This window comes from Solanum stenotomum, chromosome 8 (assembly GCF_019186545.1).
Source record: "Solanum stenotomum isolate F172 chromosome 8, ASM1918654v1, whole genome shotgun sequence".
In the NCBI taxonomy this organism is placed as follows: Eukaryota; Viridiplantae; Streptophyta; class Magnoliopsida; order Solanales; family Solanaceae; genus Solanum; species Solanum stenotomum.
In genome coordinates, this window is record NC_064289.1 from 49,208,884 (window position 1) to 49,229,730 (window position 20,847).

The following is a 20,847-nucleotide window of genomic DNA, read 5'->3' on the forward strand; positions in this document are numbered from 1 at the left end:
CAAATTTATTTAACTGCTTGTTTGTTAAACCCACATTACAAAGATGAAGGTGCATCACGAATGGTTGATAAAATATATTTTAATTTGGGTATTGATAGTGAAGATGATGAAACACCTAGTTGTCAAGATGTTAAAGATAGTATAAAAATTGAAGCTAGAAAATTGTACGACTTGTATAATTCTAATATAAGGAATGTAGTACATAACGAAGAGCCTCAAAGTTCTAGGAGTAGATATAATAATGAAGATGATATTGATGATATGATAGATTGTATTATTGAACTTTCTCATAATGATAGAAATGATTTTGATGCATATATTAATCAAAATACAGAACCTACTACTATTGATCTTCTAGAATGGTGGAGCAATCGCGGCAAAGGATTTCCAAAACTACAACCGGTTGCTCGAGATGTGTTAGCTATTCAAGCATCTTCAGTAGCTTCGGAAGGCGCTTTTAGTGCAGCAAGATTTCAAATTGGAGAGCATAGATATTCATTAGCAGCAGATAGCTTGGAGATATCCGTACTATTTAGAGATTGGATTAATGGCGAGAGAAGGAGTTATGGTCGTCCACCTCTACCGACCAAATTTGAAAATGACGTTGATGAAATAATGCTAGATTTTAGTGATGACGGCATTGATGCAATGGAAGAACTAGCTAATCAACCAATTCCAGAGCATGTTACTAGAGAAATGTTAAATGATTTAAAAAAAGATTTCCTTGGTAGCATGAACTATTAAATTTAAATGTCTATTAGTATGAGTATAATAATTCGAGGTCTAATTCAAACAGAACCCTTCCTAGAAGGTGGCTGTGTAGATTAGATTTTTTAATACTCTACTAATATTTTGTAACTCAACTTGTACTATTTAATTAATATTAATAAAAGTATAGGCTATTCGCCTTAATTTTTTTTTATTATTGTCTTCAAAAGTTCAAATTTAACTTTTAAAGTGTGAAATTTAAACTTTTATAGTTTTAAAGTTTTAAATTTTCAAACTTTTAAAGTGTGAAATTTAAACTTTTATAGTTTTAAAGTTTGAATTTAAATTTTCAAACTTTTAAAATTTAAACTTTAAAGTGTGAAATTTAAATTTTTATAGTTTTATAGTTTTAAAGTTTATAATTCAAATTTAAATTTTCAAACTTTTAAAGTGTGAATTGTGAAATTTAAACTTTTTATAGTTTTAAAGTTTGAAATTTGAATTTAAATTTTCAAACTTTTAAAGAGTAAAATTTAAACTTTTATAGTTTTAAAGTTTGAATTTAAATTTTCAAAGTTTTAAATTGTGAAATTTAAACTTTTATACTTTTAAAAGTTTGAAAGTTTGTATTTAAAACATTAAAAGTATAAATTTTTAAGTGTAATGTTCATAATTTTTTAATTTTAATAAAAAAATTATAATTTATAACGGTTGGACCCGGTTTCCGGTCCGGTCCTTTACCAGTCCGGGACGGGTACACGGATTTTTTTTCGAAATTATCGATTCCGGTCCGTCCCGGTTCCGGTTCGATTTCGGCCCGTGGTGCCCGGTCCCGTTACCGGTTCCGTTGCCACCCATAGGCTAGACATTAGTGGGGTTAATTCTCTCCCGAGCGACTTACCCCGAATCAACTCAGTTTTTCTCTAACACCGAGTTGTCACTTTTAAGCACAACCTCTGTCTTAGCCCATTCACTCTCTCGATCTGAATGTGTGGGAAAAGGCCTAAGATTTACTCTCTCGAGCTGAACCCACGACGACCCAGTAACCACCGGCTATCGATTTAGTAGTCTTAGTTTTAAAATCTCTCTCTCGAGTAAGCCAAAAACACTAAGATGAAATCGTATTTGCAACTACAATCCCATTAAGTTCAAACACAACTACTAAACAAAATCACATTTAAACAACAAATAGACTAACAATAAGCAATACCCAACAAGAAATTTAATCCATATTCACAAAATCACACCCCAAGAATTGGGGTTTTAGCTAGACATAGAGAAAAGGAAGAAAATGATACCAAATCGAAGTAACATCAACTGGGTATGATTTATATTCACTTTAAACGAATCTAGGATGAAGAATCTTCAACACCCACTTCCAATTTCTTGGAATTTGAAGTCTTCAAATCTTCAAAAGCTAAGCAAAAATGTTCTCTACTTGAAAACTTGGAAAATAAAATGTTGTATCTGAAATTGCATACTAAGATAAAAATTCAAACTAGTATTTATAGTTGTCAAAAAATGTGTTGCAAAGGATCACTTGGCGCAGTTAGTCGGGATCGCCGATGCACTCGGCGCTCCGCCCTTTGATCTGCTTCATCACATTTCAGCTTTTGCCTTCAGCATCTTCGCATTCTGGATCATTGGGCGATATAGTACTGCTTCACAGAACTGTTCGGCGACGCGTCGACTGCTCCTTTTCATCGCCGACTTGATCTTTTCCTTCAGGGCTAAGCACACTGGAACATTAGACGATGTTAAGGCCATTCGACGACTCACCGAATGCATTAGGCGATCCTCAGGCCTTCTTTTCTTCGTCTTTTCAGTCGTTTTGTTCCTTTTTGTCAAGTAGTGTCCATGCTTTTTCTCAAACTCCAAATACCTGAAACTTAAGGATTTGCATCTGTTATTGAGACAAAATATGCATTTGAGGACACTAATTCTATTAAAATGAACCCCTAAATGAGTCCAAATTGTGGACTCATCAACACCCATTAAGGAAAAAATCAATGATATATGTATTTTACCACACTATCCCTACTAATTAATATTTAGTATTGAGTCTTGAAAAATGATATCGAGAATAATATTTAATGCTAAGGATAAAAACATGGAAAACACTAATTGTCTTTTTTTGATATATTAAAAGTAACAAGTAAAAATGAAAATCTATTTTAGGATTAAGTACAAGTACAAGTGAACGGAGGGAGTATATTATATAATATTTGCTTACAATTTATGTTATTTTAAAATTTAAAATAAAAATAAAAAATTTATATTAAATAAAAAAATTGAAAAGAATATTTGTAAAACAAGAAAGAAAAACATATATTGTGAAATAAAAATAATAATATAATATTGAGGAGATAGAAGAAGATTCTATTTTAGAGAGTAAAATTGAGAATTAAACTGGAGTTGGTTCTCTCTAAAAAAAACATATATTTGAAGAGTAAATTATATAATAAGGTTGGAGATATAGGTGTTTGGTTATGCAATATCATATCACGATATGAAATCGTGATATGAAATTAGCGTTTGGACATGTAATTCCACGTTGATTCCATCTCATGATATATCTCATTTACTCCAAAAATCATGATTTGGAAATTCCATATCATGATTTGAGATTTTTCAAATACAAAAATTGACCCACAAGTTTATATTTTGTTAAAACAACCTCACATTTATATCTACTAGCTATTTATTTCATATATAGATAAAATTTTAACCATATCATTACTTTTTAAAATTTAGGCATAATATATAAACATGACCCTTAACTTGGCGTCAGCCGGCAACTATGACCTTTAACTTTAGATGTGCGTGCACAAATAGACACTTAAACTTGTATAAAATTGAACAAATAGACACATCCTTCCTATATGGCACCCTACATGGAGATTTTGTGTCCTACGTGGCGTCCTACATGTATTAAGTCATGTAGGACACATGTGTCTACTTATTCAATTTTATACAAGTTTAAGTGTCTACTTGTGCATATTCAAAGTTGGAGGACATAGTTGTTCGCTGAAGCCAAGTTAATGGTCATGTTTATGTATTATGTCTAAAATTTATTATTCTCACCAACATAAAATTTATTATTACTTTAAATCAATTCGTACTTGATCATTTATATTCAACAAATTTATTATTTTTATCAACCAAATTTATACCTCTACTTTAATGTTTAGTAAAAAAAACTCATTTATATTGAGTGAACAATACTGACCACAATGGCTTGTAATAATTAATTATATCATTTTTTGTTTATTTGGTAAAATTGAATAAATAATTGAGACTATTGTAGTTTTACAACTTATGAGATTCTTATGATTATGAGGAAAAATATATGATATCGCATGTCCAAACAAAACTTCAACTCTATCTCATGATTTCATATATCGCATGGCAAACAGAGGCATTTGGACATGCGATATGAAATCATGAGATGATATCAGCGTTTGGACATGCGATTTCATGCTGATTTCATCTCATGATTTCACACCATGAGATGAATTTTCATATTCTCCAAAGATCATGATTTGAAAATTTCAAATACAAAAATTGACTCACAAGTTTATATTTTGTAAAAACAACCCCACATATATATCTACTAACCATTTATTTCATCTGTAAATAAAATTTCAAATCATTTATATCTCATATAATTATTATTCTTACTAACATTAGAATTTATTATTATTACTTCAAATCAATTTCTACTTTACCATTTATATTTACCAAATTCATTATTTTTTATCAAATATATTTACCAATCAAATTGACTAACAGATGACTCAAAATAACAATGTTGGTTTATTTTCTCAATCATATAAACGAGAAATGAACATGAGAAAATTGTCGGTACTATATATGTGGGAGGACTATACTAAAAACTAGTACACCACAACTTATGTATAACTTTTTTTAATTGAATCAAAACTTGATCAATAAATATTATATTTTTTAAGAATATCTTTGTGACTGTTTACTATGAGACTTTATAAATTTGTGTTTATTTGGTAAGATTATATAAAGAATTGAGACAATTTTAATAATTTTTCAACTTATGATATTTTTATATTTATAAAAATACATAAAATATAAAAAATTTAAATGAGATATCCAAACAAAACTTGAATTTCATATTCATATCATATAATTTCATATCGCGTACCGGACCTATAAAAAACCAGATAATAATTTGAGACAGAGGATTGTGTATAACAGTAGCAACAAAAAATATCATTGGGAAGATCAAAGTTCTGCAGAAGAGTACACGTTGTTTAAGAAGGACCGCCTCTCATCTTCTAGTCAAACGTGTCTCCTCAGCACTTCACCTTTTCTTGAATGTTCTTCTACGCGTCTGCCACAACACCACCATCACCCATCCTCTCTCTGAATTTGTGGGTTGATACAAAATTCATACTTCTTCTCTTCCCCTGTTTCCTGACTTATTGGGTCACTGAAATTGCAACGTTTCATTCACTTTTGCTTCGGTCAATATAGTAGAAATGGTTCAGATTAAGGAATTGTATCCTTTTAACCATGAAATTCTAGCTATTCTTTTATTGTTGCATGTTTATAATTATGCCTACTTAGATCATATGCCTATTAATAGTGATTTTTTGAAAAATTAATTTTAGTTCTTACAGAATTTTTCTGATGGTCAAAACGATTAGAAAAAGGCAGGAGCTTTCTTGTAGAGGAGCTTGTTTTCACACTTTATCAGTTACGTCAAGTTCTAGTTAAAAGGATATATTGAACTTTAATTTGTAGGATGTTCCATTTTGTTAGTGTTTCCTTGACCAAATGACTTCTTTGTCACTTGGGGATTCTCTGAAGTCGAATTGTGATGCCCTTGTCATTGGAAGAGGTAGACTAAACTGCACAACTTTTAGAGTAAACTGAATGCTTATTTTAGTAAATTAATTTAGTATTTGAATTGCAGTATCAGGTAGCTCAGATGTACATGGTCATGAAAATGCAACAGGAAAGCACCACAGGTGATGAAGGAGTGGAGGTTTTACAAAACAGACCATTTAGTGATGATGAATTTGGAGGGGGGCAGTACACATCAAAATTTTACCACTTGCAGAGGTAACTTGAGTTCAAACTTATTTAATGAGTTCTATTTGATTATAGCGAAATTCCGTCTTGAATTGATTGAGTAAGCAGTGATGGTACTAATAGACAGTTATTATCTTATAGATATTTTAAATCAATCACAAACTTATTAGGTTTGTGATTATTAAAGTTGATGGATTTTACACAAAAGAAGTTAAGTACTTTGGACATGGTTGCTCTGGCATAAGAAGGTTATTGTTGTGTGTGTGGGTGGGGTAGGGGGTAAATCATAAATATTGAATTTATGAGGTTAAAAAGTAGCTTTAGATTCTTAAGGCATCATATATCTGCCAGAGATTTTTAACCTACTAGACAAATGTTTTGTTTGGTTGACTTAACTTGTAAAGAGGGCCTTTTGAGCAGTCTTTTTTGTATTTAAGAAGCTTATAGTTTGAGACCTGATTCGCCTCATCATTGCAGCAAAGCGCCATCTTGGTTGACTACATTTGCACCAGCTGATGCCCTTGTGATGCAAGAAGAAGCCTGGAACTCATATCCTAAATGTCGATCAGGTTTACGTTCTTACTTGCAATTAATGTTCTTATCTTGGTTAGTATCCAAGTCTTCCTTCTGCCTTCATACTAACCTATTTACTGGTTTCTGTCGAACATGTATCACCATTTGATGCAGTTGTTAAGGTAATTACTAGTGACATATACCGTCCTTAACTACCTATGTATTGTGGAAGTCTGATATGTGCAGTATTAAAATTTTCAATTGATTTCTTTTTGCAGTCACCATATTTTTCGAAGTTCTTTATGAGCATTGACACCATCCACAAAGCTGACAATGGATACTCTGAGAATGTAAGTTCAATGTACTTGATCCTTGAGTCACAACAAGGGTTCCAATAACCTTAAAAATGGAAGTCCTGCTAGTCTTTCATGCTTGAATAATATCACTACTTCCAATGCCATCTTTCCTGTGTGTATCTTGGTATTGACTTGAGATAATTATGTGATAGGTGCATGGCCTGAGTGAGGACCAACTGGCAGTTAGGCAGGTGGAAGTTATTGATATTGCTTCAGCTGCTACTGATTATTGGAGTTACATAGTTGGAAGAAACAATGTGGATTTATCTAATTTCCAATCAGCAAGATGCGGTCGTGGACCACTCTTGGAAGGCTGGCAGGTTTGTATATCTCCTCTTTTTTTGGCAGAAGTGCATAATAACCCCCTCTGCTCCTTTTAGAAGGTTCTTTTATTGACTTGGAAAAGGGATTGGACACCTTGGAGTTAACAGACTCTGTTTGCTTTCTTACTTTTGTTAATCTATTTATTCCTCCTCCAAGTCAGGTGTATTTATGGAGTCCAAGGTTACATAGTTCAGAAAATAGGAATACCACCTTAAGAACCATAACTGGTTCGAATTGAAAAAAGTAAATATAGAACTCTGATTATAGAGGCCTTCACTTCTTTAATTGATTTAGATTCGGTGTCCCACAAAGGAAAATGGGAAGTGCTTTGGTAAAAGCTTCTAACTTTAGGAGGCCATCACCCTCAGTTTCTTTGAAATTAAGGTTTTGTTGAGGAGAAGTGTAATAGAAGCAACTTGAATTCGAAATGGCTATTAGCTGAAACTAGCTGTAATCCTGAAGTCAATATAAATGCAGATCATTTAGTTACCATCAGTCGTAACCAAAATACGAACTTCATATATACAGTATTTATTAGTTAATGAATTTATAGTAGAGAACTCCCGCAAGACCTAAATTAAATTGTGATTGTGAAGCTATTTTTCACTTTGGTCATTGTAAGATAAGAGGTCGTTGTGGTGTCTGAAGGTATAGTCTAGCTGTCAATGTAAAGCTTGAATGCAGACTAGAAGAAACTAGGGGGTCGGATCCCAGCAGGGGCCGAAAGAATATGAAAAATAAGGTGATCTCCTTACATCTATTTGTGTTAGGTGACGAAGTTATTTAGTACCTGTATCGGTAAGAGGATGCAGGTATGTGATAAGATAATCGAGTTGCGAATAAGCTGGACCAGAAACCACCTTTTTTTGTAAAAGAAAAAGGAGCAAGGGTTGTATGGGACAATTGGAGGAAATGTGGGGAAATGATACAAGGAACGATTACTATAAGCTTTACAAATCTGATTGTGGAAGTTGTATATGAAGTTATAAACTTAGACAGGCATCTTTCTCTTGGTGTCTCAAGCATTGTTTTAGTTTGTAAGTGGCACATGAATGAGTTTTGCAGCTGAGGGGATTGGGGTCGAGATTATGTAACTTGCTTGTTGTGTTTTCCTTGTTGAGTAAGGGGATTTTAATTTTGGGATGAAGGTTCGTTTATAAAGTGGGAATAGTCATGTACCAAAAACCAAAATTTAGAACTACAACAAGTTGACAATCCAATAAGTCTGATGACCTGTAATAGCTGGATGTGGGTTTAGACGGAGGATATGGTGAATTTTTAACCGAAATAAGCCACCTTTTAAATGGAAAAGGGCTAAATATATCTTTGTACTTTCAGAAATAATTTAAATATACCCCTTGTTATACTTTGTGCTAAATATACCCCTTGCGTTAATTTTGGCATTGATTTGCCCTTATAACTAACAGAGAGACACGTTGACGACCAGGATTAAAAAATCCCATCCAATTTAAGCTATATCCATCCATACCTAGGGGAATCAGTGCTCGAGTTTAGACGGAATCAATCCTCCTCGAGTTCACAAGGGCAAGTGGTAAAAGAAGCTAGAGGAGTAGGAATGATTTTGACAAACACTGCAGCTAATGGTGAAGAGCTGGTTGCAGATAGTCACCTTCTGGCAGTAGCAGTTGGCGTAATGGCAGAAAGAGCAGTCAAGCACTATGCTTTGGCTCAAAATGCCATTGCCACTTTGAGATTTCTTGGTACTAAATTAAGTATCAGGCCTTCTACGGGTGGTGGTTGTACCAGAGGAACAAACTTTCTCACTCTAGAGATTCTAAAGCCAGTTATGGTGGCACCAGGGGTAAATATCGTTGCTGCTTGAACTGGTCTTTAGGTCTGTCTAATTTACCAATCGATCAACTAAAGATAAATTTCAATATATTGTTTCGAACTTCATTGTCATCTCCACATGTTAGTGGCATGGGTACTACTTTAGCATTTCATTTGAAACCCTCTTAACAATGAAAAAGAAATGTGTAGTACTCATTCAGAAAATAACAAAAATTCTATACGAATTAACGAAATCAAATTCTAATTGACTAGAAATTAGTACAATACACAGCAAGAAAAGACAATAGAATAGGAAAGTAGCACAATATCATCAAACCAGAAATGAAGGACTAGACATGCACTATTGCTCACTACATAGTTATAACAGGGTGAAGACACAAGTGTGACATATACACACATCATTATCTGACATGCACTATTGCTCACTACATAGTTATAGCAGGGTGAAGACACAAGTGTGACATATACACACATCATTATCTGAATTAACATGTAAGCTATGATTTTCTAGTAACGTACTCCATCATTAGATTGATTATATATTGGTTGTCAGCCTTTAATTTTTTTTTCCTCCATTTGGATTTAGGATTAGCTATATTTCAATCCTTAAAAATCCTGCATTGTCAAAATTGTTTTATCTCTACATTTAGGCCTTATTTTTTATGACTATATTATTTTGACTACACTCTTAAACTCTGTCTTTACCTCCTTTTGTTCTTTTTTTTTTTTTAAATTTTGGATTTACAAGAAAGTTGATATGTGTTTGATGAATAGTTGGTGTGGTGTGGTAACACTAGTTTAAAAGATTCAAGAGGATGTTTGAAAGCATTTGTGTGCTTGATCCTTGGGATGTTTGAAAGCCTTTTGTGTGCTTGATCTTTGGGATGTTTGAAAGCCTTTTGTGTGCTTGATCCTTTGGTCTGTATATTATGTCATTAAAGTTTTTCTATTTAATAATTTTGTTTTAATTTTCTTGAAATCTTCTCAGATTAATATCAGGTTAATATTTAAGTTTACTTTCATATGTTCTTCATTTCATAGGTACTTTTATGGTTGGTAATAATGCACACTAGTTGGATCCTGGTCCACTTGAACCGTTTGTATTAACTAAACAACTCACACATAGGTCACACAAGATATATGGGATGGATGTGTTAATATAATTCTAAATATGAGAACTTGTGATGACAAGTCTTGGGACCTCATATAAAAATATCCCATCCAGCCACGAGTTTTAGAAGTGATTAGATTATTCAAATTGTACAGTGTTTATATATTTTATAGATGTCATTGACCTATTTTTAATCATAGCTTAATCACTTTATTAGTCAAGAGATGACATTGTGAGACTCATACATTTTACTTTAGAGATGGTTGAGGCAACGATCACCTTGCAGGATGTGGAGGTGTTGTTTAGCTCACTTGTGAATGGTGATCCAATACTTGGTAATGAGCCGATGACGACTATAAGAGATAGACAAAACATTCGTCAAAAGACTTAGATTTTATTCCACATTCTCAAAACTTCAACCATAGTAGCCTATAGGGGTGTGCATCGGTCGGTTTTGTTCAATTTTATGTATTATTGGTTTGATTTATCGATCTTCGGTTTCAAATACGCTAAATCAATAACCAAATGAATAAGATTTTTTTTTTTTTAATCAATTTTCAGTTGTATCGGTTTTGGTCCTTAACGGTTTAGTTTTTAGTTTAACCAATAAGAAAATGTTTATAAAACAAATATATGACTTCTCCAACAATCTGACGTGACAAGACAATAATGTAACTTTACAAATGCTCATAAAATAGAAACAATAATAAATAAGATGAAAAGAACAATACAAGTGTAACACAGAGAAATTAAGATGACTAGGGTTCTTACTTTAAGTTTTGACATTTTGTATAATGTGAAGTTGTGAAATCATAATTACTATGAAGTGTGAATTAAAGCCTAAAGGGCAAATGTACTAACTAGTAAGGTATTGAGATTAATATTTAATATTTATGTACGGTAAAGTAGTAAATTACTACGCTTTGACGGGTTAACGGTTTACCCAATAACCCAATATTAAAAAATCAAATTGAACTGATAACCTGATAAATTTTTTCTGCAAAATCATTAAAAAATCGTTAACCCAGTAACCTAATAGCAATAAATCAATAACACTTTTTCGATTTGATTGATCAGTTGGTTAAGTTTTTGCACAACCTTAGTAGCCTTAAGGTCTCTACATTTAATGTGCACATGCTAGGGCAACCCTATATGCCTAACATAGCAAGACAAGATATGGTCAATCAAAAACTAGAGGTTACATGTTCTGGATGATTGTTTGTATGATGATGGATAATCATATCAAACTCATGTATCTTTTTATGCTTCTTTTTATGCTTGAGGACATCAATGCAATTGAGTCTTACAGTTGGGGTAGTGCGACTTTAGTGCGTTTGTATCGCTTTTTTTTTTGCAAGGCCTCATAGAGTATCCAAAATGAGATAGTTGAATTTCTACCACAACTCCAAGATACTTAATAACTACATAAATTATTTATTAATTTTTCTTCTAGCTTATATAATTACCTAATTATTTGTATATATATATATATATATTACATACATATATATAAAGATTTGGGCATGAGAGAGAGTTACTGTCCTCCGATCTCTGGTAAATGGTAATAGCACAAAGGGACACAAATATATTTCATGTTGGCCGTTTACCTAGGGTTTCACATGTTACCAGATGGTTTGCACATTCCAGTTGGACCGACACTACTAAAACATATGTTGGTAGTTTTTAGGAATGCATTTGATTCCATGACGGAGAATCAAGTACGGTGTTATATAAATTTTGTTTTGATTTTTATGTATATTTTAGTTGAGACTCATTTGCTTTTTCTTTTCATGTAGTTTATTTGAGAATCATATTTTGACGACTTAATTGAGAATTGTATCGACTATTGTCGCATTGGACGAGACATATGGCGTGTTGGAGCTTCAATTTTTTGTTGGGATGTCGTCAAGGTCCACTTGTCTGCTCAAGTTATGAGGCAATTTAGGTTGAAATAGATGATACCAAACTCCATTTTCATTTGATTTTACTCGTGTTCACCATGGTCATCAAGGAAGATCAAATACAAATTTGGAGTTGGAGCATGCACAATGGTTGTCTTTTTGAAACCAATGACTTCAAAATATTTGTGATGCACCTGTCAACCGCTTTGATACAATGACCCTTACCTTATTTGGTTCAGACATATTACTCATTTTGTTACTGGTATTCCTACTCAATGTCCTCAAGGACAACAAGAGTATGCGCCAAATTCAACAACATATGAAACAATGGCTAGTGGTTCATATTTCTTTTGGTTCAATTAAATAATAATAATATCTTTAAATGAAACTTTATGATTGAAATGTTATTTAAAGATATTATTACTATTTAATTGAACAAAAAGAAAATGAGTAATGCGTCTGGAACCAAATAAGGTAGGGGTCATCATATCGAAGTGTTTCACAATTGGCTGGTGCATCACAAATATTTTGAAGTAGGTTTCAAAAAGGCAACCATGTGCATGCTCCAACTCCCAATTTGTATTTGGTCTTCTTCGACGATCATGGTGAAAATGTGTGGGAATCAAATGGAAATGGAGTTTGTATCATTTATTTCAACTCAAATTGCCTCATAACTCGATCAGGCAAGTGAACCTCGACAACATGCTAACAAAAAATTAGAGCTCTAAGACACCATATGTCTTGTTCAATGCGATAATAGTCGGGACAACTCTCAATTAAGTCATCAGAATATGGTTCCCAAATAAACTACATTAAAAAACAAATAATTCTCAACCACAATATACATGAAAAATAAAACAAAATTGATATAGCATCATACTTGATACTCCGTCATGGAATCAAGTGCATCCCTAAAAACTTCCAATGCATGCTTAGTAGTGTCGGTCAAACTAAAATGTACAAACCATCTAGTAGCATGTGGACCCTAGGTAAATCAAAATATTTTTGGTGTTTTATTGGGCTATTACTTGGGGTCTGAGGACAGTAATCCTCTCTCATGCCCAAATCTAAACATAATATATATATGTATGATTAGGTAATTATAAACAAGAAGAAATATAAATAATTTATGTAGTTATTAAGTATAACTGGAGTTGTGGTAGAAATTCAACTATCTCATTTTGGATACTTTGTGAGGCCTTATAGAGAAAGCGATACAAGCATGTTAAAGTCACACTACCCAACTATGAGACCCAATTGCATTAACGTCCTTAAGCATAAGAAGATATAGGATTTTTAAATAACAACTAGATGTATCTACCAATAGTCATCCAAAACATGTAACATTAGCTTTTTGATTTACCATATCTTGTGTTGCCATGTCAGGCAACTAGGATTGCCCTAGCATGTGCTGAAACCTTGAGGCTACTATGGTTGAAGTCTTGAGGATGTGGAATAAAACCTAAAAATCGAATCTTTGACATATGTTTTGCCAATCATCCATGGTGCTCGTCGGCTCATTACCAAGTACTGGATTACCATACTACATCTTGTAAGGTGATCGTTGCCTCACTCGTGCTAAAGTGAAACGTATGAGTCTCACAACACCATTTCTCGACCAATGAAGTGATCAGTAATAGGTTGATGAGATCTATAAACACCATACAATTCAAATAATCTAATCACTTTTAAGACTCGTGGTTGAATATTTTAGTGCACAGTTTCAAAACTTTCCATCACACCTCGAATTTAGAATTATATTAATACCTCCATCCCCTGACCTATGAGTGAGTTGTTCAGTTAATAAAGATGGTTCAAGTGGATCGGTATCCCACTAGTATGCACTAGAACTAGCCATAAAAGTGCTTATGAAATGAAAACGCAGATGAAAGTAAATTTAAACATTGACTTGATGTTGATGTTGGTCCAAGAACAAACAAAATTATTAAATAGAAAAACTCTTGTTGCATAATATACAGGCCAAATGAGAGTACGCAAAGGTAAACAGTATTTTAAACTAATGCCACACCAACTATTCATCGCTAAAGCCAATAACCAAAAGAGTTTAAGAGTGTAGCTAAAGTAATATAGCCATCAAAGAAGAAGAGGGCCTAAATGTTACAATTTTGACAATTTCAGAGTTCTATATGGATATATTAATAATAAATATAGTTAATACCAAGTCCAAATAGAGAAAATTATTATTATTAAAGGCGAAAAACCAATATAAAATCTAACAATGGAGTATTTTACTAGAAAATCATAGCTTACATGTTAATTCAGATAATGATTTGTGTTTATGCCACACTTGTATCTTCACCTTGTTGTAACTTTGTAGTGGACAATAGGTGCATGTCTAGTCCTTCATTTATGGTTTTCTTTTGTGTAGTTAGTTGTTTTCATCTTTTGTCCACTCTTTTCTTTTGAGCAATTACAATATCAATAGAAAAATTGACATAAACGGTTGGTTCCACTTTTTTATTTGAAATTTTCTTTCCTTCTTCTTTGTAACTCAGTGTGTTCAAGGGAAAAGGACTCGTCAAATCAATACTTTGATTGCAATGCCTAATATAAACTGCAGGCTGCTATACACACTTTAATACAAGTCAACAACTTAGCCTACTGGAGAATGATAATAGGAATCATGCATCAACAAGTCATAATCTGCAAGGATTATGGTATTAAAGAAAATAAATCATGTCTTTGATATTAACTTATAAGGCTTAACTCAATCAACGTAGTGTAATGTGAGCTCACTCACTCCAATTAAACATTTAAGCAAACACCTTATGGGCATGATTTTGTAAGAAAAATACTTTACTAAGAACAAATTATATTATAACTCACATCAAGTTTACTAAGAACAAATTATATTATAACTCACCTCAAGTTTACTAAGAACAAATTATATTATAACTCACCTCAAGTTTCTTCCTTTCTTTCTAGCAAGACTAAGTATGCTTGTGAACAATAATCAACGTACAACTCAATCTATATTTTAGTTAGGGTTGAACTTATATCAATACAAGCTCAAACAAAACCAAACACAGGGAGGCAGTAGAGTATGTTACTAGAAATTCAATTTTTCTTATTCTTTACCACAATACGATCGCAGAAACAAAGACATGTTTTTCTCTAGATTAGGAAAATAACTACTTCGAACAAAAAATGACCTTAAATGTTGTAGTGATGCAAAAATTTGCGCCACCCAAAGCTATAATAACTTAAAGCATGGACCTCCTTAACCTTGTACAAATAGTGAAAAAAAGAAATTATCTTCTGAGGAAGCCATTAAAACCACAATCCTTAACCTTGTGGGAATATTGAAACCTAATCCAAGCATTTGTTCTACTATTTTGTAAAGAAAAAATGTATTTTAAGAACAGGAAAAATACTCGTTGTTCCAAGCTTTTCGAAAGACCTATGGCAATAACATCGTGAATCTTGTTTCGTCGTGAATCTTGTTTCGTCGTGAATCTTGTTTCGGCGCCGACGAGAATTGGGAACATAGTTGTATGAGTTGGGAGTGTTGTGCATCTAATTGGAAGATTGCATAAGCTAAGGGCTCGTTTGGTTTGAATACAAGTTATGATAAGATAAGTTATGCCGAGATTAGTTATGATGGGATTAGTTATCCTGGTATCATTTCTTATTTGACTGGTTGGTTTGTTGTACTAAAAATAATATCCATTGCATATTTCCTGAAAATAAGTTGTTTAATACCCTCTACCTTATTTAGCTTTTTGTGTATATTTTTTGGTATAATTTTAATTGTTGTTTCACCTTATTTAGCTTTAATATTTTTATGTATGAGTTCTCATGAATTTTCTTTGTGTTCAACTATGTGCCAAGAAGTTGTAATACTCCACTCTAAAAAAGATTGGTTCCTTCTATTCTGAAAGAATTGTTTTTTTGTTAGAACGTTTTTTTATGCCTTTAATTTAGATTAAGACAGCCATTGTCTAATGAAATACTCATTAGCCTTAAAAACTTTCCATTAATTTTAATGATAGTCATTGTGTACATTGTTGAGCCAATACGGTTGTTGGTAAACACCATTTAGCTGGAAGAAAGAATAAGTAGTGTATGTTGTTAAGAGGGGTTTTTTTATTTTTATTTTTGGGTTGGGGAGGGAGGGGAGGAGAAGGTTATGAGCTGCTCTATAGATTAAATTGCTTCTTGTAATGAAATAAATTAAAAAAAAAAAAATAAAATATATATATATATATGAAATGAGATAGGAGTAATATAAAGTAAATGATTTAAAGGTTAATGTTGTCATTTAATAAGTTTATCCCATGACAAATTGTGATGAGATTTTTATACCACCCAAGAGGAGGGATAACTTATTCCGGTACTAATTATTAATCCCGGAATAAGTTATTCCGGACTTGCCAACCAAACAACTAATTAAGGGACACTATAATTTAATTCCATGACTATTTAGTGTTATCCCTCACACCAAACGACCCTCAAGGGTTTTAGATAGGTAAAGGTAATGGAAACTACATTGTTCCTTTAGGTGGGGATAAATATTAGATGTGGGCCTAGATTACGTGTTACGCGTAAAACATTACTACCAATAATGCACATATCTTTGGTTAATGCCTTCAGCCCCCGTTATACTTCAATCTGCTCATTTTTTTTGAATAAAATAATGCTTAAATCGTTGCTGCCAAATATGTTTGTTCTAGTTTTTAAAAATTTCATAAAACGTATTATTTTGGTGAATTGATTTAAATAATGGTTTATTTCGGTCAAAATTGTCCCTTCTAGTCCTAACCTTTACTAACCAAAAGCCGACGACTGGCGGAATTGCTTTCCCTTGTTTCCACAAACCAAGTGACCCCTAAAGGCAAGTAGGACTACATAGATAAGCAATGCCCACAACGAGCTGGAGTCTTAAAAAAATAAATAGAAGTAGAACATAACTGGAGTAAAAACTTCAACTATTAAAGTTGGGGTTAGAAATATGCAGTTGCGCTTCCTCTTTTTTGGGAGGGCGGAACAACCAATAGTGTTATGCTTCATTTTGGTTCTTCTCTATTTGGTTCATTCGGATTAAAATTTGGTAATATAGAGCAAACTAGCATGAATGTCATCTTTTGCTTAATAATATAATATTGATACAAGTTAGCAAAAGGAGCTGATGGGGCAAATTTGGTTAAGCATGTCCAAGAGTTAGTTAGAAGCGATTAGCACTGTTAGGTGGTTAAATTCTGTTATTACTGTAGCATGGGGTTTTAACATTCTCTAGCCAGGTTATAAGTATTAGATTATAGGAGTTCATTCATTGATTGATAATAAAGACTGTTCTCTTCTCTCTGTCTTCTTTCTCTTTAGCTAAGTTCTCAGAATTTACCCCTGAGGCTGTTCATATTCCTTGAGATTACTCCTGGAATTAGTTTCTTCTCCATAATTGCATCAAATATACTCTACCAATAGGAGCAAATATTTTATTAACACATTGTTAAACTTGTCTGCTAATTGTCTTCCCTTTGAGGCCTTCAGTCTTGACAAGATCAAGTGCCTTATCATGAAGCTGCTGCTACTGTATAATCTGTATTCTGAGAACTCTGCCTACTGTCTAATCTGTAATAAGCTTTTTATGCCTTTCATATGTTGTTGTGAATTAATATGGACCTACCTTTGTCCTTCAGTTGCAAAAAAAAGGATATCACCATACCCAAATACGATTTCTACTCTTTGAGGTGAACTATTAACTCTAGTGTTTCTTGATATTGGCAGGACCACTGTAGTCCCGTTATGACAGCATACAAACTGGTGACTGTAGATGCTCCATACTGGGGGTTTGGGAGCAGATTGGAACAGGCTTTGATGGCGGTATAAATCTGGATACTGCATTGAATAATTTATATTGTCTGCTTGAAATGATTCCCGAGCATTATACTTTTTAGGAACTTTAACACTATAATGTTCATAATTTTTGGGACACATTTCACCAATATGGACTGATCTAATGAGTTAGTGACATGTAAAGTTTTTTCATGACATTAAATTATTTGCTACATCCTCAAAAGGAGGAAAGACTATGTTCTTTGAAATCTATGCCTGCAAATAGCAAGTGGTTTCTCTAATTATATATATTGATGCTGCCAAAGCTGTTTTCCTCTTCAAAACTGATGTCTTTGATCTCTCAAGTTCTGAGCTTTGTATTGCTGGTCGTACATGAGGAATTTCCTCGGAGGAAGGTTAAATAATGTGTTGAAATCTAGTAGCAATGCTTAGTTTTCAGATTTGAATGATCTATAGTGCGTTCGATGGTTGTTTAGTGAAAGATCGTCCAAGTTTTTGTCCCTATTGAGTAAAAGAGGAGAACAAGTAATTGTTTAACTGAATCTATTATGTGAATAGCTTCTTTTTTTGTTTTCACAGTTTCTTATGAAGATGTTGAAGTTCCCTTTTTATAATGATCCCCATCATCATGAACCAATTGCAAATTAATTATGACTTTGCTCTTTTTCCTCTTGTTTCTTTTCTTAGGGGGAAAGGTCACTTTTCCTAGAGAGTCATCGTAATTGCTTCGCCTGGATTGACGAATGGTTTGGGTTGACAGTGGAGGTGTTGCGTGAGTTGGAGCGACAAAGTGATTATTCATTGAATATGGTAAAGCAGATCTATACATATATATTCTCTTCTCCTGAGTTATTTCATCACCTCACTGCCAAACTTTTGTTTGTGACTTGACAAATAGGTTTGATCTTTGAGATGCTCAAGTTTTGTTGACTTAATAACTTGTTTTTTATGCTTCCATATCTGCTGTCAGATCTTTATTTCTTTGTTTATTACTCTTCCCTGTTTTCAGTTTATATTAATAGCCACTTTCCCTTGAGTTAGGGCCATGACGTGATAAATCCCATCAACAGCCTCCTATTTTGGTTAGAGTAACTATGTTTCTTGTATATTTTATAGCTGGTATCATCTCAGTTGATAAGATTGTTCTGTCCATACTTTCAGAGATGACGAAACGGACGAATTGAGGGATTACAGTTCCCCTTTGAAGATTTATGTAGTTTCATCTCACCCGTTCCCGCAATAAAACTTGCACAATTAAGAATAGTTCTTCTGGAAAGCATCAGATAACTGGGGAAAGTATATAGATCTCTCTTCCTCTGTGCATAACTGTGATGGGTAAATCTCCATAAAAAAGGGACAACTTTCGTGTAGTTTGTGATAAGTTAGGATTATCTAGATAGTGAAGGAAGTTGTATCAGACATTGTAGTTGATTCTCAGAAGATTGCTCTATACCTCTTGTAAGTCCTTCCAGACGAGGAATGGGTTTGAGCGTGTTTTCAGGTGTTAATAATCTTTAAGAAGCTAGGATAAGGTTGAAATTCTCGGTCCACTCCTACTGAGCCTAAGACAAAAAAAAATTAAATCCAAAAAAAAAGAAAACAAAGAAAACAAGGTGTATGTAACCCTTGTAAATTTATGTGGGATGGTGTTATATTAATCTTTCTAATGCCATGGGCCATTCCATCTGTTCAGTAGCAAACATACGGTTTTCTACAATTGGGTTGGTTCAGCCAGTAAAATCATAAGGGGGCTAAGTAAAGGGGTCTTCTTTTGGCTCTTCCTACTATTTTCCCCGTTGGTCATTGGTTTTTCCCCCTCTTAATTTTATGTAGTAGCAGAACAATGTAGTTTTGGAATCACGTTTCTTTTAAACGATAAGCATGTGTGTTGCAGATTATTTTTTTGTTGTAGGTCAAACTTTTTTACTTAACAATTGAGTTTTATAATCCAGCTGCAAATTAGAAATATAATTAGTCAAATATGTGTTAATCTGAAGCACCAAGGATGAGCAGTGTCACAAGTATGGATAATTTAAATGCTTTCTGACTGGAAGTTTGAGAGCTGATAGTTGCTATGACATAGGTGGGGTATGGGGAGTGTAGAATGTACGAATAACTTACCATTAATTCATGGCGGTAGAGAGCTGAAAGTTGTTATGACCCTTGTTTTATTTTATAAGATTTATAACAGTGCACATATGCATTTATTAGTTCATATTTTGACCAAAGAAACGATAGTTATAGACAGAAATCTTTGTGCTGAAGGTTTCTAACTTCAAACAGTTTGGTAGAACAGTTCAGTATACCAAGTTTAATTTAATCTTTGTATATAAAATACAAAAGTAGCGGGAAGTTGGCAAATTGATGATACAGAAAACTATAGTATGTACTGTACCGGGTATTTTCTTGACACCTCAGTGTTACCCAGTTGAGAGCTTTGTCATTTTTGATTAGAGAACCTGCATTTTTCAAGTTAAACATAAATTTATGTGTTGCCCTGGAGTTGATGTTTTGTGACTGACAAGATTTTGTTGGCAGAAACTTGGCCGGCCTTGCTTGGCCGAGAGTTGGATGACACAAGAGGAATCTCCACTTGAAGGCGAAAAGTCTGTTGTATGAATGCACTGTTCATATCTATGTTTAGCAGCTCTTGGTATGGTTTTCAGATTCATATACATGGAATGGGTCGCAAATCGCAATAGAAGATTATTGGCTTTACAGTGCAGTTTGCTGCAACAATACATATGCTGTCAGCTTGTACATGAAAAGGCAGGAAAAGATGTTAATATTATTCACAAGCAGCAAGGTTTTGTTTTCTGATGCCTCTATTCTTTAGAGGTAAGATTAGGTAATAATGAAAGTTATGTAGAACTGAAGACACATTTTAGTGAAGGTAGTTTAGCTTATTGATCATAAAGGCATGAAGTGTATATGATGATAGTTTAAATGAATTACAATTGTATTTTCGTGTACATTTTTTGGATTCATGTTTAGGGATCTTTGATTTTTACTTCTTGCACTTTAATTTGTTTGTCTTACTATTTACAGTTTCAATTTTTTTTTGGCATTTTTATGATTCTAATCTTGATACCAATGTTTAAAACTTACAATGATGTCCCAATCCCAGGATATTATGTATTACAGCACGTAGATTAAATGACATTTTGATACATTTTACATATTTCTAGTGTAAGATCATAAAATTTAATTATTATTATTTTACTTTATTAACATT

General features: G+C 33.1%; 2 protein-coding genes across 2 annotated transcripts; both read left to right on the forward strand.

Annotated features, from left to right (window-relative positions):
* Positions 1-4,944: 4,944 nt before the first annotated feature.
* LOC125874980 (uncharacterized) lies at positions 4,945-6,467 on the forward strand. The gene is made up of 4 exons (XM_049556028.1): positions 4,945-5,242; positions 5,554-5,584; positions 5,660-5,808; positions 6,256-6,467. Exons 1-4 carry the CDS (start codon positions 5,223-5,225, stop codon positions 6,458-6,460), a joined length of 405 nt encoding a protein of 134 aa, XP_049411985.1. The 5' UTR covers positions 4,945-5,222; the 3' UTR covers positions 6,461-6,467.
* Positions 6,443-20,628, forward strand: LOC125874981 (uncharacterized). Its single transcript, XM_049556029.1, has 6 exons — positions 6,443-6,473; positions 6,570-6,641; positions 6,800-6,967; positions 17,544-17,639; positions 18,300-18,422; positions 20,151-20,628. Exons 2-6 carry the CDS (start codon positions 6,594-6,596, stop codon positions 20,229-20,231), a joined length of 516 nt encoding a protein of 171 aa, XP_049411986.1. The 5' UTR covers positions 6,443-6,473; positions 6,570-6,593; the 3' UTR covers positions 20,232-20,628.
* The last annotated feature ends 219 nt before the right edge of the window (positions 20,629-20,847 follow it).